We start from the raw sequence: 24,695 nt of genomic DNA on the forward strand, positions 1-24,695 counted from the left end.
CACGCTCTGAAACTGGGCTCAGAGGTTTAGCTGCCCTCTGCTGCCTAAACTCACCTCTGGCTTCAAGTCACCACTCTCCCCTCCCTGCCTGGCCCTGCTTTCCACTGGTCCCAGCCTCACCCCTGCGTTTCCCCCACCCCACGACAGAACTACAAGATTCTGCACAAGTACGTGGCTTTGTACGCGACCCATCTGATCCGAGAGGGAGGCTGCGCCCAGGCACTGGCCCTGTATGTGCAGCACGGAGCTCCTGCAAACCCACAGGTAGAGCCCCTGCCCTCCTTGGGGGATATTTCCACAAGGAGAGGCTTCCGCTTCTGGACCACCCTTCTCCTTGGGAGCTGTCTTTGGGAAGATTCTGAGAACATTCGGCCCAGAGGCCCCCTGCCACCCCTTCTATAGGGTGCTGCCTCTCGAGGACTTACCTTTGAGCAAAGACCCAAGGAGCCCCCGGGTCTTAGCCAGTGCACAGGGACCTGTGTTTCCAGGAGGAATCCCACACAGCCCTCCAGGGCCTTCGTGTCGCCCTGAGACTCCCAGCCCGCGAACACTGATCCGCAGAGCCTCCACACAGTAGCCCGCACTCACCGAACACCCGCTAGCAAGAAACAGGGGCTTCCTCACTCCCTTCTTTTCCCTAAAATAACCAGGACTTTGCCTGCCACTGTCCCCCGCGCACACACACACACACACACACACGCCAGGCGCCGCCCGCTCCTCCTCCCTTTGGCCCTCCCTCACCCGGATCTGCTTCCCTCGACCCCTAGAACTTCAACATCTACAGACGGATCTTTGCCGACGTGGTGAGCTCCCCTGGCACCAACTGCGCGGAGGCTTATCACAGCTGGGCTGACCTGCGGGACGTCCTCTTCAACCTGGTGAGGCACTGGCCCAGCCAGAGCGGGGGGCACGCTGCCTGCCCTGGCTGGGCCTCTTGCCGCAGTGTGCCGCATCTCCTTTGTACAGACGGCCAGCAGCCTCCGCCCTGTGGCCCTGGCACGCCTTTGACTCCTGAGGCAGGCTGTGCCCGCTTCCTCTTTTAAAAAAAAGATTCATTTATCTGAAAGGCGGTCGCAGAAAGAGAGAGAGAGAGAGAGGTCTTCTGCCCACTGGTTCACTCCCCAAATGGCTGCAGTGGCTGGCGCTGGGCCAGGAAGCAACGAACCAGGAGCTCTGTGCAGGTCCCTGCCGTAGATGCGGGCGCTCAGTACCTGGGCCGTCCTCTCCGCTGCCTTCCCAGGCACACGAGCAGGGAGCTGCATCGAAGTGGGGCAGACAGGACGGGAAACGGAGCCCACCGGGATTTGCTGGCGTCACGGACAACGGCCTACCCGCTGTGCCACAGCGCCGGCCCCACTCTCCCTTCCTTCCCTAGTGTGAGAACCTGGTGAAGTCCAGCGAGGCCAACTCCCCGGCCCATGAGGAGTTTGAGACGATGCTGCTGATCGCTCATTACTATGCCACGCGCTCCGCTGCCCAGAGCGTCAAACAGCTGGTGAGACGGGCAGGGGGAGGAGCAGCCGAGGACGCCTTCAGGGGCGTGAGGTGGAAGGAACCCAAGCTCTGAGTCCCCAGGCCTGTGGGCTCCAACTTCTCCACTTTTTTTTTTTTTTTTAAGATGGATTTATTTATTTGAAAGAGTTACACAGAGAGAGGAGAGGCAGAGAGAGGAAGAGGGAGAGGGAGAGGGAGGGGGAGAGGACTTTCATCCACTGGTTCACTCCCCAATTGGCCGCAATGGCCAGAGCTACGCTGATCCAAAGCCAGGAGCCTGGAGCCTCCTCCCAGTCTCCCACATGGGTGCAGGAGCCCAAAGAGCTGGGCCACCTTCTACTGCTTTCCCAGGACACAGCAGAGAGCTGGATTGGAAGTGGAGCAGCTGGAACTCGAACTGGCACCCATATGGGATGCTGGCACTGCAAATGGCGGCTTTACCCACTACGCCACAGCACCTTCCACCTCTTTTAGCTTCTTGTCTCTCTAATCAGTCTTTTAATCAATCTTTGAGCCTTGCTGAAGGGATTTTTTAAAGATTTATTATTTTATTTATTTGAAGGAGTTACAGAGAGAGGTAGAGACAGAGAGAGAGGTCTTCCATCTGCTGGCTCACTCCCCAGATGGCCACAATGGCCAGAGCTGCACCAATCCAAAGCCAGGAGCCAGGAGCTTCTTCCAGGTCCCCCATGTGGATGCAGGGGCCCAAGCACTTGGGCCATCTTCTACTGCTTTCTCAGGCCATAGCAGAGAGCTGGATCGGAAGTGGAGCATTCAGGTCCCAAACCAGTGCCCATATGAGATGCTGGCGCTTCAGGCCAGGGTGTTACCCGCTGCGCCACAGCACCGGCCCCTGGGAGTTTTCTTTCTATACTGCTCTGACCGTGGGGCTGCACCCACACAGCTCCAGCCTGGCTGTTCAGACATTCAAATCCCATGATTTCTGGATTCATCTCTTACAATGTATGCGTACTTCCGGCTTGTTTGTGATAGTTGACTGTATGTTTATCTCATGTACTTGGAGGACAGGATTCTAGAAGTGGGAGGAACCTTAGAAATCACCGATGCCCGTTCTCTTGCACAAATAAAAAACCCAGTGATAGGGCATGAGACTCGGAGCAGCGTATAGCCACCGCTGCTTGTCCAGTTCCGCGGCTGCCCCGGCTCTGGGACCCCGAGCCTGGCGCCAGTCACTGTGGAACTGGCATCCTAACCCTGGGGCTGGAATCCACAGGAAACAGTGGCTGCCAGGCTCTCCGTCTCCCTCCTGCGTCACACCCAGCTCCTACCTGCAGACAAGGCCTTCTATGAAGCAGGCACTGCCGCCAAGGTGCGCTGGGCAAGGAAGGGTGGGGCTGGCAGATGAGGAAGTGAGAGTGGAAAATAGACTACCCAGAAATTCTGCGCGTGCACAGCACAGCTGAGTGCCAGGGCCGAGACAGCGGGGGGGACGTGGTTCTCTCCCGTCTTCCCGCCTCCCACCCCCACCCCCACCCCCGCCCCGAGTCCTACAGAAGCAGAACCCAAGCCCAGCTTGCTCAGTCCCATTTACAGCTTCTCCCTGCTGCAGGCAGTTGGCTGGGAGAACATGGCCTTCATCTTCCTCAACCGCTTTTTGGACCTGACGGACGTGAGTTGGGAGGTGGTGCCCAGAGGTCGGGAGGTGTTGCTGTCACACGCTCGCCTGTCTCACGGTTGCCCGCTTTGCCGCAGGCAATTGAGGAAGGGACTCTGGATGCCCTAGACCACTCTGATTTTCAAGATACAGACATTCCTTTCGAGGTGCCGCTTCCAGCCAAACAGCACGTTCCGGTAAGGGCGCAGGGCTGGACGCAGACACAACCACGCCAGTGTGAGGACATTGAGGAGGGAGGGCGACGAAATACAAGGCTGGGACTGTGTCCCCCCGACCACGCAGGACCGAGCATGGCTAAGGCTGTTGGACAGGACGCAGCTTAGCCCCCCCCCCCGCCACTCCCACTTGCCTGGCCCTGCCCTCTCCTTCCTTACGGAGGGGAGGGGCTGCTCCCTGTCCTTCCCAGGAGGCCCAGAGAGAAGAGGTTCGAGACTGGGTGCTCACAGTCTCCATGGACCAGCGGCTGGAGCAGGTTCTGCCCCGTGATGAGCGAGGCGCCTACGAGGCCTCCCTGGTGGCAGCAAACACTGGTGTCCGGGCACTGCCCTGCCTCATCACAGGTACAGAACCCCACTGCGCAGGCGGAAGGAAGGGGGAAGCAGGAAGAGGAAGCAGTCATTTCCCTCTAGGTGCAAAGATGGGACCCTCCTCTCCCCCTGCCCTGGGCTGCTCTCCTCTCGCCCCTGGGGCTCTCAAACCCCGTTCCATCCCTCTTTCCTTCCTCCACAGGATACCCCATTCTAAGGAACAAAATTGAATTTAAGCGGCCAGGGAAGGCCGCCAACAAGGACAACTGGAATAAATTCCTTATGGCCATTAAGGTTAGCGAGGGAGGCTTGAAGAGCGAGGGCGGGGAGAGCAGCTGCCCGTGACACTGAGCCGGAGCGGGTTTTCTTTGCGTCGGGAATGTTCTCGCATTAATGACTGCCTCTCTCGTTCTGTCCACCCGCCTACAGACGTCCCACAGCCCCGTGTGCCAGGACGTGCTGAAATTCATCAGTCAGTGGTGTGGCGGGCTCCCCAGCACCAGCTTCTCCTTCCAGTGACTGCTGGACTGGGGCAGGGGCAGGGCCTGCCCTCATTAAAGTTTTGTATTATAGTAACTAAGACCACAGGATGCCTTGATCAGTCCCCCAACACCAGCACGGCGCCCTTTCCCCTACAAGGAATCAGAAGAAAAGAGAAGTTCTTTTATTACTATGGTTCGCATCATCCTGGTTCAGGGCCCCTCGCTCAGAGGGACACCCTTGTGCAGGGACCGAGCCATGGAACAGCGCCTGTTTGAAAGAGGGAAGAACCGGCCAGGTCAGAAGGGAGGCAGGGCTGGCCCGGTCCCTGCCCATGGCGCCCAGTACCTGTCCTAAGCCCAGCTTTTCTGCGATGCCTGGATTTCCTGACTTTGGCCCAGCAGCTGTACGTTTTCGTGCCTTTTACGTTTAGGAGGTGCAAACTCTGTCAGTTCCTCCAGCTACAGAAGAAGACGGAGTTAGTCCCCGGGCCCTGCGAGAGGCTGTGTTGAATGAGCCTTTCCTGTTGCCCCTGCTCACCTGCCCCTGAAGCCCCTCCTTCCTGCAGGGCCCAACTCCCCGGAGGGTGAGTGCAGCCACACAGCAGCTGCCGGACAGAGCAGCCTCCGCGGCGGACATGAGCAAAGAAGGGATCCAGAGGGCCAGGGCTGTTTCCTGAAAAGCAGAAGGAAACTCGGGACTGAGCAGGAGCAGGGCAGGGCCAAGTTGTTGTGGACTGCGAGAAGGAAGAGAATACACTAACATAGATTCTCGTGGGGTCAAAGGGGCAGTCAGTGTGTCCAGGCCCCTCATCGGGTGGTACCGGGTGGCAGTCAGCCATAAGACGGCGGCCACCGTTGGCCACGGTGAGCGACACGGCAAGGAGGAGGCCCAAGGAGCAGGCGGCGGACAGGAGCAGGTTCACCAGCGCGAGTGCCAGCAGGGCCCAGTGCTGGCAGGGAGAAAAGACGGGCGTGAGCGGCCGGGCCCGGGAACGCTCAAGGACTACCAGCCTCAGTTTCTCCACTTCAGGCTCCTCTCGCCCACTGATGCATGATGCTGTCAGCCCCCATATCCCTGAAGTCCCCTCTCACCAGGGCAGGGCGCAGGAGGTTCTTGGATACCAAGAGGGCCACAAGTCCCACGGAAACACTCTGCAGAAGACACCAAGCCTTTGGCGCGCTGGGCTCCCAGCGCGACTGCGCCCACTCCCCGCCCCCGCCCCCGCCCCGCGCTCACCAGCAGCCCCGAGACCACGGAGATGACGTTGGCGGTGGTGTACTCGGGCGTGATGGCTCCGCGGGGGTTGGCCACGTGCCGCAGGACGGTGCCGTGCAGCACGGCCCCCAGCAGCAGGTTCACGTGGCCTACCAGGATCAGCGCGAGGCCCACACGCATGAGCCGCCGGGGCCCTCGGGCGGCGTCTGCAAGGCACGGGGGAGGGGCAGGTCTGAACCAGGCAGGCGGGAGCGAGAGGCCCGGGCTCGCGGCGCCGAGCGGGCCAACCGCGGGCCGTAGGGTGGACCCCTCGCTCGCCAGGGAAGGAGGCGGAAGTTACCGAACGTCCAGAGACGGCAGCACCGCATCCTGTCCCCCCGCAGAGCGCCGGCGGCCCACGGCCCGGCCGTCTACCTGGGTCCAGGCCCCGGCCGGCCCGTCGCGCCCGCCCCGCCCATCGCCACCTGAGGCCCAACCCCCGCGCCGGCCGCTGGCTCCGCGGCTACACCTAGCGGGCTGGGCGCGCACGCGCACACACACAGACACGCACACAGGACGCTCGTAGCAAAAAGTAGACTTTTATTACAGCAGCAACTGAGGCGAATCGAATGGCCCCCCAGGGCCACCACTGCAGCACCACCTTGCTCTCCCGCCCGGCCGCCCCCGCGGGATTGTAGAATGCAGCCCCCCAGTGCCCGTGGGCGCCTTTCCACACAGGCTGGCCGGGAGCTGGCAGGTCAGCAACGAGCCCGCAGCTAGACGGCGGCTGCTGAGAAGGCCCAGGCCCACGTCTGTGCAAAACAAGTAAACAAAGTGCAGAGGGGAGGAGGGGAGGGCGAGGGCAGGGTGGTGCTCAGAACCAGGGCGCCCCCAGAGCCCTCCTGAATAATGAAGGAGAGGAGGGGCTTCAAGGGTAATACTGACGGGGGGCAAGGGGCAGGAGGGCCGCAGCAGTCGGGGACAGCCACAGCTCAGGGAGGGGCCTGGCCCGAGTCAGCTCTAAGAGGAGACGGTGACAGCGGCTGAGTTGAGGGTACTGTTCCTGGCAAAGTTGAACTTGTTCAGGGTCTCCTCCAGCAGAGAAGTCAGCCGGCTCTGGTCAGCCTGGGAGAGAAGACGCCGTGAGGAGGGGCGGGGGAGAGGCACGGAGGCGGTGGCGGGCGGCGGGCGGGCGAGGAAGGCAGCCCTCACCTCACTGATGAAGCCCAGCTGCACCAGCTCGGCCGCCAGCTCGGGGATGCTCTCATCTGGCAGCGAAACGGGGCAGGGTGAGCGGGTGCGGCAGCGAGGCAGGCCTGGCGGGCCCACCCGCTACCTCGGGCTAAGATGCTCATTCTGAGCGACTCTGTCCCACCCCAGACCTCGGCCCTCCGAGACACAGCTCGCAGACTCTGCAGCCCCCGCCGGAAAGGAGAGACTCACTTGGCATCAGGTCACAGCTCAGGTGCCGGTTCAGTTTGTCCTCCAGCTTCAGCAGAAGCGTCAGCTGGAGAACAGGACAGTGAGGAAGTGGGGCCCCTGCTGCCGCCCCGGCCGCCCAGCCCGCCCAGCCCGCAGCCCCAGCCCTGAGCCTTACGTGGTGTTTGACTCCCTCCTCCACCGACTCAATGTTGCACTGCATCAGCACCACCTACAAGAGGACAGAAAGGCTCACCCCTAGGCAGAGGGACGCAGTCAGCAAAAAATAAAAAACCCAGTTAGACGCCTGTCAGTAAAAACCCTAACTCCTGAAGCCTTTCCAGCCCACAGGCCCCGGCTGCCAGGGAACAGAAATGCATTCTTGGATCCGCCTCCTCTGAGTCCTGTCTCCCTCTCTGACCTGAAGACAGCCAGGCTCCCAGAGCCCCCACCTTGCGCGTCTCCACCTCTGCTGGCTCGGGTGTTGGAGTCTTGACAGAGGGGGGCACCACAGGGGATGTCACCTCCTCCTGCTGTGGCTGCTGCGGCCGAGGCAGCCCAAAGGCCGTCAGAGGGTAGATCCCATTCCTGGGAGGAGATTAGGACAGGTCACGTGGGCTCCGTGAGGCCTTGACACCAAGCCCTGCTTCCTCCTCACTCTTCTCTCACCTGACGTCTTCAAGGAATTTATCTAACTCCAGAGCTGGAGACTGTGAGTACCTGCGAGAGAGCGGAGAAAGCAGATGCAGGGAAGGACGCAGGCAGAGTGGCAGATGTGACCTCTCCCTGAGGAGGGGCCGTTTACAAAGCCTCAGAGTAGCAGTGACCCATCTGTCCTTTATGTCCCCCCAGACAGGCACTCACAAAGTCTGCACTGGTTCTCTTCCTGGTCCTGCAGGGATTTCAGCCAGTACAGCGCTGGTGTCCATGTTTTTGGTGATCTCCTCCAATGCGTTCTCTGGGATCATGTCTGGAGGGCATGACGGGGTGGGATGTTACAGACGAACACTGATCGTGTCACAGCAGGCAAAGAGCCACAGGGGTAAAGGCTCCCTTGGGAAGTAGAAAAGACAGCATGCCGGTGACAGTCCCAAGTCTCCAGAGGGGGAAACTCCTTGCAGGACCAAGGGAACTCACGCTGGTGTCCGACAATGCAGTGGGCAGCGAGGAGTTTGAGTGAGGGCACTTCAAACAGCGCTGGGTGGAACAGCAGCTCTCTAGCTGTTGGTCTGCGAGCAGGCTCAGGCTGCAGGCACTTCTGAATAAACTCCTGGGAAGAGACAGGATTAGGGCAGGCATCTGGCAAGCCTCCCACTACGCTCATCTGTGCAGTTCCCAGATGCTTATTAGCACAAGGCGTTGCACCAACTGGGTGCTCAGCACCTGCTGAAAACACACGTTGTTAAACATACCTGAAAGGATCGTCAAAAACGTAAGATGCGATGTGAAAGTATCATTCACTGTCTGGTTTTGATTATTTTTCTGCTCTCCAACCACAGTTTTTTTAAAGTTCAAATCATGTTCAATGACTTATGTTTCAAGTTCATGTTTCTGTTTCTTGGTTTTTTACCTCTGCTTTTTTGCCCACTCACTGCATCCCTTCTTTTCCAACCTTTGCCACATTTAGCCACGGTTCCAAAACGTACCCACCGGAGTCAAAATCACCATCCTTTCCATTTCCCGAGACTAGTATCACAGTTTCCTTTGTCCAGCACGTTAAATTCACTGGATTTCCTATACTTCCTCTAATCTCCCATCTCCTTCCTGTTTCTACCTCCTGCTAAGTCTCGTGACAATCTGCTTTCCTACTTTCAGGCTTGAAGGCCAACGAGACGACAAAACAACACATCTAATCTTCAGACCGAATCCCATCCCAGTGCTGAACTGGGCCTCCCCTATCTTCCTTCTTTTCTCTCCTGTACCTATTTACTTCTCTAATGAGCTACAAAGTACTTTTGTTTGGTCCTTCTGTCCAGCCTCTACTTAGTGTATCTACTGATTCATAACCCTTTTATCTTTAAATCTTCACTCATTATTTAAAGGCACCTCCCTAACTAAACTATATAAAATCCCAAATAACTTATTTGATTAATTCAAACCGATTAGTTTGCTTTAGAATGTCCAGACAGTTGTCTGAGTTATAGCAACTGCCTGAAATAACCATCAGTTTACCTTCATGCAGACAAACTTAGCATCATTTTGAACCGCACTGTTGACCACCTGAACCCTAGCCTGTGTATGCACACACACACAGTACACCCCTCCTAGGGAAGTGCTGTCTTTCCTTTCTGCTTTCTGTTCTTTTGCTCTTAGAAGAGAGCATATACATGAAGGAGTCTTCAAAAAGTTCTTGGAAATGTGTACTCTAAAAAACTATGCATGGGAGGCCAGTGCTGTGGTGTAGCAGGTAAAGCCACTATATATTTAATATAAATATAAATAAATATATCTTTTTTTTAAGAGGCAGTGAGAGATGCAGGGATCTCCTATCTACCGAATCACCCCCCAGTTGCCGGTAACAGCCAGAGGTGAGCCAGGCTAAAGCCAGGAGCCAGGAACTCAATCCAGGTCTCCACACAGGTGGCAGGAACACAAGTACTTGAACCAGCACCTATTAATGCAGACTCTGGAATCAGAAGCCAGAGCCAGGTACTCCAATATAGGGCATAGTCCAGTTCAGCATTGGGATGGGGGTTCAGTCTGAAGTGGGCATCCTAGCCTGCATCTTTCTTTAAAAAATTTTTTTGACAGGCAGAGTGGACAGTGAGAGAGAGACAGAGAGAAAGGTCTTCCTTTTGCCATTAGTTCACCCCCCCAGTGGCCGCTGCAGCCAGCACACTGTGGCTGGCACACCACACTGATCCGAAGGCAGGAGCCAGGTGCTTCTCCTGGTCTCCCATGGGGTGCAGGGGCTCAAGCACTTGGGCCATCCTCCACTGCACTCCCTGGCCACAGCAGAGAGCTGGACAGGAAGAGGAGCAACCAGGACAGAATCCGGCGCCCTGACCAGGACTAGAACCCAGGGTGCCGGCACCGCAGGTGGAGGATTAGCCTAGTGAGCCACGGCGCCGCCCCTAACCTGCATCTTAACCACCAGGAAGATTTTTATTCCATTTCTCCATCGCCTTGAAGTATCCTCATATTCTCATAGGTAGAGAGAAGAAAAGCTTGGGATCAGCATTGTGGTGCAGCAGGTTCAGCAGCAACCTGTGATGCCAGCATCCCGTATGGGCACAGGTTCAAGTCCTGGCTGCTCCACTTCCTATCCAGCTCCCTGCTAATGTGCCTGAGAAAGCAGTGGAAGATGGCCCAAGTGCTCGGGACCCTGCTGCCCACATGGGAGACCTGGACGGAGTTCCATCCAGGCTTCTTGCTTTGGCCTGGCCCAGCCCTGGCCATTGTGGCCATTTGGAGAATGAACCAGCAGATCTCTGTAGTAAGTAAATCTTAGAGGGGGGGAAGGAAGCTTTAGACATTCGGAAACCAGTTGAAGAAAGTAATCCTAATCTCTGTGAAAAGGTTAGCTCTCAGTAGGTGAATAAAGCTATGCACGTGTTTTGATAGAAGGAAGGAAAGAAGGAAGGGATCCTGAAGCTCCTTACCCTCTGTAGCGGGTCTTCTAGAAGCTGGATGGCACTGCTGATGGCTTCCTGCGGCACATAGGAGGACTCCCCATTGCCCTGAATCTCCAGCACTGCCATCTGCGGCGAGGAGGAGCAAGCAGGAAGAGACCTAAGGACCTCAGTGCTCCCTGACTGCTCCCTCAACCCCTCACCGTCTCCTCCATTTCCCTTCCATCTCCTAATCTGACCCTCTTCCCCTCCCTTCTGGGCTCCTCACCTCCAGTGCACACATGCCGAAAGAGTAGATGTCCACGGCTGTTGTCACATTGGTGACTTCTATGGAGAACAGAAAAGGCTTTGGTGAGTCAGAGCACTGGGGCAGGAGTGATGGAAACGAGACAGAGACAAGGATGATGAAGGAGGGGAGGGGACAGGCACCTCTGTGCCGCAGAGAAGGACCTGAAGTGACATCACCTCCTACCTCAGGTCAAGAGGGACAACACCAGGGGGATGAGGACGGCAGACAAACCAGGAGGCCTCACCTCCGTACTCCGGCGCAAAGAAGTGTAGATTCTTCTGCTCTTCCCGACAGGTCTTCACGTGATTGTTGATGGTGTCAGGAGCCACTGGGAGTAGGGGAGACACCCACAATCTGACCACCATCAACAAAGTATAGTCTCACTGCAGAGAGAGGTCCCCAAAAGCCAAATTCTCTCCTAAAGTCTCCTTTCTAACCCTCAACAGGCATAAGCCTATCCCCTTTCCTATCCCGAACTATACGTGGGCCAAACAGAAAACCACCTGCCTCCCTTTCTCAGGCCTACTGCTTTGAATGTAAGGTCCCTAACTCAGTAGCAACAAATTCACCGTACTAGACTAACAGATACATGGGAGTTAGGGCTGACAAGGAGCAACACAGTCTAAGGAAAAACTTTCCCTTGTGACCTGTTCACCTTCGCCAAATCCCAGGTGCATCTACTCCATGAGCATGAAAATATGATTTACTTTTTTTTCATCCACCCTGAAAATAACATAAAAACACAGGCAACCCTTCCTAATCTGGGACATTTGGAGACCTCAGGAATTTGGATAAAGAAAAATAAGAAACATTGACAACCAAGGAGCTAGCCTCCTTCTTACCCACCTTTGCTGGCTGAAACTCAAAAATAGCTCAGAATTGAGCCAATATCCTTGAACCCATTTTATTTTTAGCCTACTCATACTTTTTAGATGCCTGTTCTACCCCCTATTCCTCAACACTGCAGGCCACAGGGCTGAACGAGGAACCAGGGCCAGGCCACCTTGGACTCACTGGGTCATAAACAATGACTACAAGTCACAGAGAATCTGGGAGCACAGGATGATGTGGGGAGCCAGCCTGATGATGAGGGGGAGTATGAATCGAGGAGGTAAGTAGCCAGCCAGGCAGAGTCCACAGGAAACAAGCAGGTTATGGAGGGGAGAGCAGGTTTAGGGCTGGCAGGGCAGAAGCTAAGCAGGCATAATTAGGCAGGGGAGGGAGGGGATTAAGGCTTGCTCCCACGACTGCATGCACTGGGCAGCCGCAAAGGGAGCAGAGGGAGCACAAACAGAGCCCCAAGTGGGGCAGAGGGAGCTCTCACCATTAGCAAAAATCCTATGAAAGACTGTTGGGAACAGAGCAGCCCGTAAGCGGGAGGGAGGAAAACAGAGAAAAGTTGTGAGCGATGGAGCAGCCAAGCCCCAGACAAATGGACACACAAACAACACGCAGACACAGCACACAGAAATGCCGTACACTGCACACAGATACACAGCAAATGAAAGCACTCACAGCAGGCACAGTCTGGAACTTCTTCTGATAGGGTCTGGCCCCGAGGCTCAAATCAGACCTCACGTCCATTTCTTGCTCTTTCCCAACCTCCTATCAATATCTCTATTTTAACCTCACCTTCCCTCCAAAAAGATACAAGATTATACACCCTGTACCCTCGTCGCTGACTGGACTCTCCCAGCAAATCACCCCTAGTAAGTCCTTTCTTTTATCACCAGCCCACACCTCAGATTTTTGCTCTGTTCTCCCCCAAATCCTTTCATCTTACCCCCATGGTCCCCAGATTCCCGAGGCTCCCCTGCCCAGAACCTCTCCCTCCCCTCACCAGAGCCAATCTTGATGAGTCCGTTGTGCTGGATGAAGATGGTGTCACAGGTCAGGTTCCCATGGATGATGGGGGGGTCACAGGAGTGCAGGTAGCTGTGGGGGCACTGGGCTGTTAGAGGGGCCACTGGGAAATTAAGGGCAGGGGGAACCCAAGGGTTAAAAGGAGCAAGGGCCATCCAGGTCTCCTGCTGGTCACCATACAGATAATCCCCACACTCTGAATCTCCATTATGCCTGATGATTTAAATAACTGGATAAGCACTAGGAGAAAGAGGTAGGAGACAGTGTAGTGGTTAGGGCGTTAGGATGAACCCTTTAAAGGACCCATAGGGGACCTAATCTTGCCAATATGACTCAGAGTAGGGAGAGGCAGAACAGAATAGCAGAGTAGTGCCCTGAAATCTGTTTAGAGGAACTAAATCAGGAAACAGGGAAGAAAACTGGCCAGGTACTACTCACCTTAGGGCAGAGAGGATTTGCGTGCACCAGCGCTTCCAAGCCTGGGACAAAGTTTGGTCCAAGGGTCAGTAGGAATTCTCTCTCTCAAACTCCCCACCAGCTCCCTCCAGTTCCTGATCAGCTTTATAATGAACATAATCTTCTAAACCCTCAACTAGCCAAAAACTGTCTGCTCTCCCTCCATACCTTTTCATTCATAGTCTTGTGGTTCTTTTTGGTCTTCTTCAGAAATTGTTTAAGACTCCCAGATGACATGTACTCTGTGATAAAAATGACCTGAGAAGGCAAAACACTTACTATAAGGCTTCATGGTAAAAATCCCTTAACTGGTGATGTATGTACCAGATATATATTAAATGTTTTCTTGGCATCACTTCTAGGACAATAAAAACTACTAAGTAATTAGAGCATGAGAAGGAAGCAAAAGTTCATTCATTCCTGCCCTACCCATAATCAGACAAAAGGCATAGGTGGTAGATACAGCCCTACTTCCATTGCCACCAACAGCTGATACACTAGTTCTCTTTCAAAACTACCTGTTTCAATCTCTGAGGGTAAAGGGAACAATCAACACAGCTGGTCACTTGCAGTAAGTTCAGGAAATACCAAGACAAAAATTCTTACCCTGGCCTTGTTCTCTTTTATGTCAGCCCAGTACTTGTGAAACTTAACAATGTTGAGATGTTCCAACTGAATCAGATTATCAAACACAGCACGGACCTTCTCCTGGGATCAAAGAGACAGATAACAGAGGTCACAAGTCACCTCCATAATCCTCAAAAGCCATTTCCTACCCCCCAGCCAATGCTATCAACATGACCTAACCCAATATGCTCTCAGAGACTCCCAACAGCAGACCTCTTTAACACCGGTGTTCCAGTGCCTCCAGGCTACACGCTTTCACCATGACCTACCTCTTGCAGCTTGTAGTTCTTGCGCTCAGAGAACTGCACCTCATTCCACACAACCTCTACACCCTCCTCTGTATCCATGGCTAGGTATGCACTGTCAATACCTGGTACATTCCGCTGGTTCACCTGAGAAGAAATTTAAATGAAAGGGAATTAAATTTAATTCACAAAACCTCCATTGTACTACTACAATAGCCTTCTAACCCCTACCCTGTTGCAGACTGGTCTGCCCCTTTGGGACTGTTCCTCCAGCTCTTAGAAGTCACCTCCCAAGAAGGACATTATCACCTCACCTCTTCTCGCCTCTTCTGCCAGCGCCCACAGGGTGACTCTTCCAAGATCTCAGACTCATCTTCACTTTCTTCTTCTTCTTCTGGGGAAGCAGCTGAGGTCGTGGAGGTCACAGGAGGTGACACTGATGTCAAGCCAGGAGCAGAAGATGAGGATTCTACCTTTGGGTCTGAGCCACTGCTGAGTACTGTCTGGGACTCCCCCTCCGACATGCTGGAATGAACACTCAGGCCTGCATTGGTTGGGGCCAAGCACACAGGGAGAAGGCGGAGGTCAGGGTAGATCTCTAAAGACTTAATAATCCTAATAACCCCACTGTGGGTTCAAAAGAAAATAACATATTCCATTTCCTTTAAATGCACAATCAGAATTCATCCTATCTAAATACTAAAACATTAACCAGTCTCAACTCTAATGTAGCAAAGGGGAGCTTTCTTCATTGACGATGACCCACCCAGGAGCGGCAAACTCAAGATTATGCAGTATCACCTCCCCTTAGTGAGCTCCAAATGAACAGCAAAATCGGGTGCCCTATTCCTTCTAAGGAAATACTCATCTAACAGGCTGCCCTTTGAATCCCCATTCATTGCTATTTGTACTGTGCTCAAGAACTAAGCTACATGGGCTCCATTCAGAACAGGGGACTCCAGACTCCAAAGTGTTCCACAGACTGCCCCTAAAGGTGGACCTGTAGCACCCTCAGCCTACCTTATCCAGCTAGAATTAACCTTGGCATTCCCTATCCATCCCTCCTATGCACAGAAGGAGCCTGCTAGTCCATAGTGAGGCTCCCTTTGAGCCAGATGACTGGCTGTGGTTAGTGACTTCATCCCTGATCATCTCTCTTCCCTGTGATGTGAGTGTGGCAAATGGGTTCGGTTAGCAATGTTTTTCATTCATTCATTCATTCATTCATTCAAGAAGTGTTTATAATGGTTTATTGTGGGGCCAGGGCTATGGTGCAGCAGGTTAAAGCCCAGGCATCCCATATGGGTGCCAGTTCGAGCCCCAGCTGCTCCACTTCCCATCCAGCTCTCTGCTGTGGCCTGGGAAAGCAGTAGAAGATGGACCAAGTGCTTGGACTCCTGCACCCACATAGGAGACCTGGAAAAAGCTCCTGGCTCCTGGCTTCAGATCAGCTCAGCTCTGGTCATTGCAGCTATTTGGGGATTGAACCATTAGATGGAAGACCTTTTCTTTCTGTCTCTACCTCTCTCTATAACTCTTTCAAATAAATAAAATGAATCTTTAAAAATATAAAGAAAATTGGGGCCGGCACCGTGGCATAGCATGTAAGGCCGCCACCTGCAGTGCCAGCATCCCATATGGGTGCCAGTTCGAGTCCCGGCTGCTCCACTTCCCATCCAGCTCTCTGCTGTGGCCTGGAAAAGCAGAAGTTGGCCCAAGTCCTTGGGCCCCTGCAACTGCATGGGAGACCTGGAAGAGTCTCCAAGCTCCTGGCTTCAGATCAACTCAGCTCTGGCTGTTGCGGCCATTTGGGGAGTGAACCAGCAGATGGAAGACCTCTCTCTCTTCCTCTGCCTCTCTGTAACTCTGACCTTCAAACAAACAAAATTTATGTGTGTGTGTGTTTATATACACACATATACATACATATATATAATTTTAAAAATAAAATAAAATAGTTTATTGTGAGCCAAACACTGGGCCAGATGCTTGAGATACAATATGTACAAAACAAATGAGCTGCACACAACACACACACAGTCACAGATTCAAGGCAGATCTTTACAACTCTAAGCTTCCTACTTTCATTTCATTCACATGACTCACAGGTTTCCAAGTTTTTATTCTCTGTGGAACTGGATCTGACTTAAATATTTCAAGTACAAATAAGTTAAGGTAGCCGGCGCCGCGGCTCACTAGGCTAATCCTCCGCCTTGTGGCACCGGCACACCAGGTTCTAGTCCCGGTCGGGGCGCCGGATTCTGTCCCGGTTGCCCCTCTTCCAGGCCAGCTCTCTGCTGTGGCCAGGGAGTGCAGGGGAGGATGGCCCAAGTGCTTGGGCCCTGCACCCCATGGGAGACCAGGATAAGTACCTGGCTCCTGCCATTGGATCAGCGGGGTGCACCGGCCACAGCGGCCAATGGAGGGTGAACCAATGGCAAAGGAAGACCTTTCTCTCTGTCTCTCTCTCTCTCACTGTCCACTCTGCCTGTCAAAAAAAAAAAAAAAAAAAAAAGGCACTCAGCCCTCTGCCTCTCTGCTGAGCCGCCCGCCTGCCTGGCCAGGTGTAATCTTTCCACTCAATCATGTAACCTTGCTCCCCCACCCCCATCCGAGCAATGACACTCTCCTGTCTAGAGAGGTGCCCATCCGCCCTTACGGATGTCCCTTCCTTAATAAAATTTGCTACTTTTACCTCCCACTAAAAAAAAAAATTTTTAAATAATAATAATAAAAAAAAAACACAAATAAGTTAAGGTGCAGCTTTTGTGGCAAGAAGTAGCACAGAATGTAACCTTTTTTCCTGGAGTATGGCTACCTGAAAAGAGAAAACTTTCGAAAGCGGAATATCACTGCCCTGTGCAAAAAATCACCAGACAACCCCAGAATGGTATTCTGTAAGAACTAAGGTGTGAAGGAGTAGGAACCTGTGTGTGCTGGGCTCAAGGGAGCATTCTCCAATATGAAGGTGACACCCGAGAAGTAACTTTGCTCCTCTAAGTTCAGAGTGCCAGAGGCCTCCAATCAACACAAATCATTTGAAAGCTCACAGCTCTTTTTAGAACTCTCAGCTCTCAGTTTTCTCCTGAAATGCCACCTGGCCTACTAAGCGTATTCTCTTCATTAAATTTTGCTACCAGGCCGGCGCCGCGGCTCACTAGGCTAATCCTCCGCCTAGTGGCGCCGGCACACCGGGTTCTAGTCCCGGTCGGGGCGCCGGATTCTGTCCCGGTTGCCCCTCTTCCAGGCCAGCTCTCTGCTGTGGCCAGGGAGTGCAGTGGAGGATGGCCCAGGTGCTTGGGCCCTGCACCCCATGGGAGACCAGGAAAAGCACCTGGCTCCTGGCTCCTGCCATCGGATCAGCGCGGTGCGCCGGCCGCAGCGCGCTGGCCGCGGCTGCCATTGGAGGGTGAACCAACGGCAAAGGAAGACCTTTCTCTCTGTCTCTCTCTCTCACTGTCCACTCTGCCTGTCAAAAAAAAAAAAAAAAAAATTTTGCTACCTCACTTCTATTGTCTCACGGCTGAAATTCTTTTCTTGGGGCCAGAGTTGTGACATAGCGGGGTAAGTCGCCACCTGCAATGCTCCACTTCCTATCCAACTCCCTGTGAATGTGCCTGGGAAGCAGTGGGAGACGCCTGAGTCTGCCACCCCCATAGGAGGCCTGGATGAAGCTTCTGGCTTCAGCCTGGCACACCCCTCCATCCCCACCCCGCCGCTGTGGCCATTTAGGGAGCGAACCAGTAGATAGAAGAGCTTCTCTGTCTTTCTCTCTCCCTAACTTTGCCTTTCAAATAAAATAAATCTTAAAAAAATTATTTTCTTGAGCAAAGATAGGGACCCCTGATCCTGCCAGGGCTCTAGGTTGAGTATCATCCTAATTAATGAAGCCTAGAATCTCTTAACATAATGATCTGCCTCTTTCAGATCTCAGTCAAATATGTTCTGTAGCTACTTAGGTACCCTCCTATATTCTCCTGATAAAGTCAAGCCATCAAGCACGGTTCCCAAGGGACTGCACTGATGTCCAACCCACCCAGTGAACAGAGCCACACCCGCCTTCAGCACCTGGTTCAGCAGCCCACCCTCCCTCTGCAGCCTCCATAAAAACCCCAGATCATCCTCACCAAGCAGGATGATGGTTCCTGAAACTCAAAAGTCTGCTGCTCCTCACCTATGAATAAACTTTCTCTTTCTTCTACCTTCAAAAAGAAAAAAAAAAAAAAAAAAGGAAAGAAAAAAGAAACCTCTCTGATGCCCTCAACATACACCATAAGGCAAACCAGAAGGTTTTTATTAGATGACATTGTAGTGACCACCAAATGGCAATGAGGCCCATCAGAGAACTGGCAGCACTCTTTGTCCCGCGTTATTTTCCAGGTCTGTGCCCATCCTAGAGACTCGGCCAGCCAGGGCAGCTATCTGCACGTGTCAGTTAGAAAGTCTATCAGTCATCTTGCAGAGCAGCTGGATTCTCTGAATGCGTCTCGAATTTCTGGCTAGATTACAACAGTAAGCATCAGTGGAATTCCAACACGAGGCTGTTGGAATTGAAAGCAATGAGATCTGAAGAAGCGTCTGGCCCCCACTCATCCACACTAGGGCAGCACAGGAGAGGCCAAACCTTCATCAGGCACAGACAGAAGCGCTTGGAATGGTATTGTCTCCCCCTTCCCCAGTCTTCTCCCGGTGGGCAAAATGAGGCCACTGCCCAAGAGCGTCCAGCCGCCCACCATCGGAGACGCAGCCTGGGTAACACGGGGGCTGCTGCCAAGTTAGAGAGAGGCCACATATGGGAAGGCCCGTTTCCAACCACCGGGGGGGGACTCGCCACCCTCGGATGCCAGGCGCGTCCACTCTGGAGCAGCGCAGTGGACTCGCAAAGTTTTTCTCCGAGACTTTGATTTATTCGACCGCAGCCCCCCTCCGCCTGTCAACTTCGCCGCAGCTCCCAGGCCACAGGGCCTCTCGGCTGTCCTTAACGCCGCCGAGCCTCGGAGGCCGCGGGACGGAAAGCAAGCTCCGGGGAGGGAGAGAGGCCCTCCCAACTGCGCACTCCAACAGGTCCGCCCCGCGCGGCGTCCGCGAGGCAGCGGGGCGCTGCGGCCCGCGGCGGCCACCTCATCAAAGGCCGGCCCGCCGCGCGTCAGGGCGCAGGCCACGCCCCCGCGCCGCCGGCGCGCCGCCCGCGAGCAGGCCGGGCCGGGCCGCGCAGCTTCCGCAGGCCGCCCGGCCGCCGCCGCCCCCGCCCCCGCCCCCGCCGCCGGCCCCGCCTCTCGCAGCCCGAGTTCCAAGCGAACGCCGGGGCCTCCCGAGCCGCGCCGCAGAGTTCCGGGGCCGCCGCCGCCACGCCGGGGAGGCCAGGGAGCGCCGGGCGGCGGCCGCGGGGCCGAGCAGGCCCCTCAGCTTCGGCCAGCCCGGGGCGCCGAGTGGAGAGGGCCGCCTCAGCACCCGCCTACCGGGTGCCCCGAGCGGGCCTCGGAGACCGATCCCTCTGTCCTCTCGCGAACCCCTCCCTTCCCGGGACCCCACCGCCCGGGGCGCTCACCTCCCGACTCCGCGCCCCGCAGCCTGCGCTTCAGCTCCAGCTCGGGTTCCGGGGCCCCGGATCGCGGCGACTCCCTCACAGCTGCGCTCCGCAGCGCAACCGAACTGCGGGCCCCGCCCTCGCGGCGTCCTGACCAACAGATGGGCGGTGCCGCGGCGCCGTCAGGTTTCCATTGGACAAGGCGGCGGGGGGCGGTGCCCGCCGGGCGGCCGCTCGCCGGGCTGCTGCTCAACCGGGTCTCCTCCCCGACGGCGAGTGCCGCGGGCGCCGCGCGGGGCTCGGGCTTCTCCGTCCCAAGGTGGGGCTCGCCCACGTCCAGCCCCCCGGCCGGTCCTGGTGCCCCCGAGGGTCCTGCTGGGCCCGAAGAAGGGCCTCTCCCTCTTCTGGAAGGCGCCATGACAGTTCTCATGCCACGAAAAGACAAAAGGAGCGGGCGACGCAGCCTCGGTCTGAGGGGAGCGCTCGCTGCCGCTCGTTCGTTCCTTCGGGGCTATGCTGTGTGTGCAGGGCACCAGATCTTCGGAAGGCGCTTTTAAAAGTCACTTCGTACTGAAAATTAATAGCGCTCTGTGATTGCACAGCACTGACGGCTGCCAAACTGCGTGCAGGCGCTTGACGCAGATCCGCATCGTTTGATCCTGGTGGGAACGAACTCGTGGAGATTATCGTTCGGTGACACCTGACAAACGCAAGAGTAGAGAGTCAGAGCTAGAGTCCCAAACAGGAAGACTCGCGGGAGACTTCCTTGAAGTGACATTCGGAACGGGTGTAGACTGGTGCCGCGAGGAGGTGCGAGCTTGGGGCTGCGACCTGAACTCGGAGCCTGGGGGGTGAAGTTCCCTCTGGCACCAGACGCGAATGGTGGAGGGCGGAGGCTGGATCCCTCACCAGGATTGGGGAGTGTCTTCATCTCCCGGGGTCGCTGGCCTTAGAGGGATCTCTAAACCTTCAGAGCATGTTTATTAAAAAAAAAAAAAAAAAGTTCGCACTCACCAAATTTAATATATAATTTCAGAGTGTTGAGGCTAGAATCTTTGTTCTAATCTCAAAGAAAATAATGTTCTTGCTGCTCTCCAGATTAACCTTGTCCCTCTGTGGGCTCCAAAACAATTGGGACATCTGACCCATAGTAAATGTTCATTAAATGTCAGTTCCTGTCATGGTTATAGTTTCTAATTTCTTCTGAATGAGCCTTAGCAACCTTTTGCTTTCAGCTAATTCCTTTCAAGTACGCATAGAGGATCCTTTGACACCTTCAGGCTCTCGTTCCAACCTTGCATTACATCTGGCATGGTCAGACACTGCCTGTGTTTTCACCCCCACATTTATTTATTTTTATTTTTCCTACTTATGAATATAGAAAATGCGTGATTGTAAAAATATCACAATATTTCAAAAATATTTAGTACTATAGTAGCTTCTATGAGCTAGGGCGTGTTTTAATTGCCTCGTGATATATTAACTCATTCAATCCTCACACTTATACAAATTTTTTTATTTATTTATTTTTTTTATTTTTGACAGGCAGAGTGGACAGTGAGAGAGAGAGACAGAGAGAGAAAGGTCTTCCTTTTGCCGTTGGTTCACCCTCCAATGGCCGCCGCTGCAGCCGGCGCACCGTGCTGATCCGATGGCAGGAGCCAGGAGCCAGGTGCTTTTCCTGGTCTCCCATGGGGTGCAGGGCCCAAGCACCTGGGCCATCTTCCACTGCACTCCCTGGCCATAGCAGAGAGCTGGCCTGGAAGAGGGGCAACCGGGACAGAATCCGGCGCCCCGACCGGGACTAGAACCCGGTGTGCCGGCGCCGCAAGGTGGAGGATTAGCCTGTTGAGCCACGGCGCCGGCCACACTTATACAAATATTAACAACTAGCACAGAAAGTGAAATCTCTTATAATCCTATTTCTCCAAAATAAATATTATGATTTGGGTTTTAAAAAAAAGATTGGTTTATTTGAAAGGCTGAGTTAGGAAGAAAGAGATCTTATATCTGCTGGTTCACTCTCTAACAGCCCTGGCCTTAGCCAAGAGCTTGGAATTCCATCTGCGTCTCCCACAGGGGCCCAAGCACTTGAGCCATCCTCTGCTGCCTTCCCAGGCACATTAACAGGGAGCTGGATTGAAAATGGAACAACCAGGACTCAAACCAGTGCTCACATGGGATGCTGCTATCACAGGCAGTGGCTTATGTGCATATATTAATATATGTGTATATACTTTAAAAACAAATTTATATTACTTTATTTTTTCAATTTACTCTTTTCACTTTTTTCCTTGGTGAGGCTATATAACTTTTTTTTTTTTTTATGACAGGCAGAGTGGACAGTGAGAGAGAGAGAGAGAGAGAAAGGTCTTCCTTTGCCGTTGGTTCACCCTCCAATGGCCGCTGCGGCCGGCGTACCACACTGATCCGAAGCCAGGAGCCAGGTACTTCTGGTCTCCCATGGGGTGCAGGGCCCAAGCACTTGGGCCATCCTCCACTGCACTCCCTGGCCACAGCAGAGAGCTGGCCTGGAAGAGGGGCAACCGGGACAGAATCCAGTGCCCTGACTGAGCCGCGGTGCCGGCTATATAACTTCTTAACCACTATTTTAATTATTATTTACTGCACTGGTAACCAGTAGCATATTCCACTGTTCAAATATGTTAGCACTTAATAAATAATTACCAGTCACCATTAGAGTAATTTCCAGCATTTATCACTACAAATAAAGTCACAGTAAACAATCTCTATATATGTCTTTGACTACTTGTGAAAAAGGCTTTTTTAGGCCGGCGCCGCAGCTCACTAGGCTAATCTTCCACCTGCGGCACCGGCACCCCGGGTTCTAGTCCCGTTTGGGGCGCCAGTACTAGTCCCGGTTGCTCCTCTTCCAGTCCAGCTCTCTGCTGTGGCCCGGGAGGGCAGTGGAGGATGGCCCAAGTGCTTGGGCCCTGCACCCACATGGGAGACCAGGAGGAAGCACCTGGCTCCTGGCTTTGGATCGGCGCAGTGCGCTGGCCACAGCAGCTATTTGGGGGGTGAACCAACGGAAGGAAGACCTATCTCTTTCTCTCTCTCTCTCACTGTCTAACCCTGACTGTTAAAAAAAAAAAAAAAAAGGCTTTTTTAAAGTTTATTTTTATCTATTTGGAAAGCAGAGAGAGGTGGGGGGTGGGGGATCTTCCATCTGCTGGTTCACTCCCCAAAAGCCTGCAGCAGTCAGGGATGAGCCAGGCTGAAGCCAGAAGCCAGGAGCTCCATCTGAGGCTCCCGCATTTGTGGCAGAGGCCCGAGCACTTGAGCCATCACCTGCTGCCTCCCAAGACACATTGACAGGAAGCTGGAATGAGCCAGCAGGTGAGAGTTAGCTCTGTCTCTGTTACTCTGCCTTTCAAATAGATGAAGAATAAAATATAAATAAACATTATATATATCTTGGGACAAGCATTTGGACTAACAGTTAACATTTTCCTGGGTTGCCTGCGTCCCAGTCAGCATGCCTGCATTTTTGTCCTGCCTTCACTTCTGACTCCAGCTTCCTACACGCCTGGGAATCAGCAGGTAATGGCTGCTTGGGTCCCTGTCACCCACATGGGAGACCCTTATTGAATTCCTGGTTCCTGGTTATGGGCTGGACTAGTCCTGACTACTGGGGGTATTGGGGGAATAAACCAGCAAATGGAAGATTTTCGTTGTCTCTCTGTGTCTCTGCCTCTCAAATAAACTAAATAATTTTTTTAAATATTTATTTATTTATTTGAAAGAGTTACACAGAGAAGAGGCAGAGAGAGGAGAGGTGGGGCTGGTAGGTCTTCCATCCGCTGGTTCACTCCCCAGTTGGCCACAATGGTTGTAGTTGCGCCGAACCGAAGCCAGGAACCAGGAACTTCTTTCAGTCTCCCATGTGGGTGCAGGGGCCCAAGGTCTTGGGCCATCTTGTACTCCTTTCCCAGGCCATAACAGAGAGCTGGATCGGAAGTGGAGCAGCCAGGACTTGAACCGGTGCCCATATGGGATGCCAGCAATGAAGGTGGTGGCTTTACCCGCTACACCACAGCGCCAGACCCCCTAAATAAAATTTTAAAAGATAGCCTGGGGCCAGCGCTGTGGCACAGTGGGTTAACACCCTGGCCTGCAGTGCCAGCATCCCATATGGGCAACAGTTTGAGACCTGGCTGCTCCACTTCCGTTCCAGCTCTCTGCTGTGGCCTGGGAAAACAGTGGAAGATGGCCCAAGTGCTTGGGCCCCCACACCCGCGTGGTGCAGGCTCCTGGCTTCAGATCAGGAAGAAGCTCCTGGTTCCTGGCTTCGGATGGGCGCAGCTCTGGCCATTGCAGCCAACTGGGGAGTGAACCATCGGATAGAAGACCTCTCCTCTCTCTCTATATATGCCTCTCCTCTCTCTGTGAACTCTGACTCTCAAATAAATAAATAAATAAATCTTTTTTTAAAAATTTTAAAAATATGTTAATCCTCTGCCTGCAGTGCCAGCATCCCATATGGGTGTGGGTTCTAGACCCGGCTGGTCCTCTTCCAATCCAGCTCTCTGCATTGGCCTGGGAAAACAGTGGAAGATGGCCCAAGTGCTTGAGCCCCTGCACCCATGTGAGAGACCTGGAAGAAGCTCCTGGCTCCTGGCTCCTGGCTTCAGATCAGGCTCCTGTTGTGGCTGTTTGGGGAGTGAACCAGTGAATGGAAGACCTTTCTCTCTGCCTCTGTCTCTCACTGTCTGTAACTCTACCTCTCAAATAAATAAATAAAATATTTTTAAAAATTTAGCCTAAGTATTTGGGTATTTAGCCTATATGGTTAAGACACTGATTTAAAGTACCTGCATCCCGTATCGGAGAGCCTGGATTAAACAACTGTTTCTGGGTGTTTGTTTTGTTTTGTTTTTGTTTTTTTTTTGACAGGCAGAGTGGACAGTGAGAGAGAGAGAGAGAGAGAAAGGTCTTCCTTTGCCGTTGGTTCACCCTCCAATGGCCACCGCAGCCGGCGCGCTGCGCCCAGTGCACCGCGCTGATCCGAAGCCAGGAGCCAGGTGCTTCTCCTGGTCTCCCATGGGGTGCAGGGCCCAAGGACCTGGGCCATCCTCCACTGCACTCCCTGGCCACAGCAGAGAGCTGGCCTGGAAGAGGGGCAACCGGGACAGAATCCAGTGCCCTGACTGGGACTAGAACCCGGTGTGCCGGCACCGCAAGTTGGAGGATTAGCCTATTGAGCCACGGCGCCGGTGCCTTTTATTCTTATTTGAAAGACAGAGACTGTGTGTGTGTGCATGTGTGTGCATGAGAGAGAGAGAGAAAAAGAGAGAGAGAGAGAGAGAGAGAATCTTCCATCTACTGGTTCATTCTTCAAA

General features: G+C 53.9%; 3 protein-coding genes across 9 annotated transcripts in view; 1 reads left to right on the forward strand and 2 right to left on the reverse strand.

Annotated features, from left to right (window-relative positions):
* Positions 1–4,237, forward strand: part of IFT172 (intraflagellar transport 172) — a 42,518-nt gene extending 38,281 nt beyond the window's left edge. For all 4 annotated transcript variants that reach the window (XM_002709949.6, XM_089326632.1, XM_089326633.1 and 1 more), the window contains 9 exons: positions 148–264; positions 768–878; positions 1,376–1,495; positions 2,729–2,824; positions 3,065–3,124; positions 3,208–3,306; positions 3,537–3,690; positions 3,860–3,951; positions 4,087–4,237. In XM_002709949.6, the coding sequence (XP_002709995.3) occupies positions 148–264; positions 768–878; positions 1,376–1,495; positions 2,729–2,824; positions 3,065–3,124; positions 3,208–3,306; positions 3,537–3,690; positions 3,860–3,951; positions 4,087–4,176 (939 nt within the window). In that variant the 3' untranslated portion in view covers positions 4,177–4,237. The remainder of the gene's footprint in view (positions 1–147; positions 265–767; positions 879–1,375; positions 1,496–2,728; positions 2,825–3,064; positions 3,125–3,207; positions 3,307–3,536; positions 3,691–3,859; positions 3,952–4,086) is intronic.
* Positions 4,190–5,855, reverse strand: KRTCAP3 (keratinocyte associated protein 3). 3 transcript variants are annotated; one of them, XM_002709802.6, is made up of 7 exons: positions 5,696–5,855; positions 5,377–5,561; positions 5,232–5,291; positions 4,901–5,089; positions 4,678–4,812; positions 4,486–4,598; positions 4,190–4,407 (listed from the first exon to the last, which is right to left on the reverse strand). In XM_002709802.6, exons 1-6 carry the CDS (start codon positions 5,721–5,723, stop codon positions 4,491–4,493), a joined length of 705 nt encoding a protein of 234 aa, XP_002709848.3. In that variant the 5' UTR covers positions 5,724–5,855; the 3' UTR covers positions 4,190–4,407; positions 4,486–4,490. The 3 variants fall into 3 exon arrangements, with proteins under 3 accessions (XP_002709848.3, XP_089182761.1, XP_089182762.1); XM_089326635.1 differs by lacking the exon at positions 4,901–5,089; XM_089326636.1 differs by lacking the exons at positions 4,901–5,089; positions 5,232–5,291.
* A 58-nt stretch (positions 5,856–5,913) lies between these two features.
* Positions 5,914–19,459, reverse strand: NRBP1 (nuclear receptor binding protein 1). Of its 2 annotated transcripts, XM_051843062.3 has the most exons (19): positions 19,354–19,459; positions 14,120–14,349; positions 13,830–13,952; positions 13,540–13,641; positions 13,102–13,191; positions 12,916–12,956; positions 12,455–12,549; positions 11,939–11,962; positions 10,859–10,942; positions 10,594–10,652; positions 10,356–10,454; positions 7,891–8,023; positions 7,618–7,723; positions 7,423–7,473; positions 7,206–7,341; positions 6,932–6,985; positions 6,778–6,841; positions 6,547–6,602; positions 5,914–6,459 (listed from the first exon to the last, which is right to left on the reverse strand). In XM_051843062.3, exons 2-19 carry the CDS (start codon positions 14,327–14,329, stop codon positions 6,355–6,357), a joined length of 1,632 nt encoding a protein of 543 aa, XP_051699022.1. In that variant the 5' UTR covers positions 14,330–14,349; positions 19,354–19,459; the 3' UTR covers positions 5,914–6,354. The 2 variants fall into 2 exon arrangements, with proteins under 2 accessions (XP_051699022.1, XP_051699023.1); XM_051843063.3 differs by lacking the exon at positions 11,939–11,962.
* Positions 19,460–24,695: the final 5,236 nt, after the last annotated feature.

The sequence above is a fragment of the Oryctolagus cuniculus genome, chromosome 2, assembly GCF_051225735.1.
Source record: "Oryctolagus cuniculus isolate XC-2025 breed Fujian yellow rabbit chromosome 2, ASM5122573v1, whole genome shotgun sequence".
In the NCBI taxonomy this organism is placed as follows: Eukaryota; Metazoa; Chordata; class Mammalia; order Lagomorpha; family Leporidae; genus Oryctolagus; species Oryctolagus cuniculus.

Excerpts from the sequence above, each read along its gene's own strand:
- KRTCAP3 (XM_002709802.6), bottom strand. The coding sequence starts at position 5,723 with ATGCGGTGCTGCCGTCTCTGGACGTTCG. Across the intron at positions 5,090-5,231 it reads ACCTCCTGCGCCCTGCCCTG|CACTGGGCCCTGCTGGCACT; the intron begins GTGAGAGGGGAC and ends TCTCCCTGCCAG. Across the intron at positions 4,813-4,900 it reads TTGACCCCACGAGAATCTAT|GAAACAGCCCTGGCCCTCTG; the intron begins GTTAGTGTATTC and ends TCTGCTTTTCAG.
- NRBP1 (XM_051843062.3), bottom strand. The coding sequence starts at position 14,329 with ATGTCGGAGGGGGAGTCCCAGACAGTACTCAGCAGTGGCTCAGACCCA. Across the intron at positions 10,455-10,593 it reads TCGGCATGTGTGCACTGGAG|ATGGCAGTGCTGGAGATTCA; the intron begins GTGAGGAGCCCA and ends TCCTCGCCGCAG. Across the intron at positions 6,986-7,205 it reads CAGAGGTGGAGACGCGCAAG|GTGGTGCTGATGCAGTGCAA; the intron begins GTGGGGGCTCTG and ends GTCCTCTTGTAG.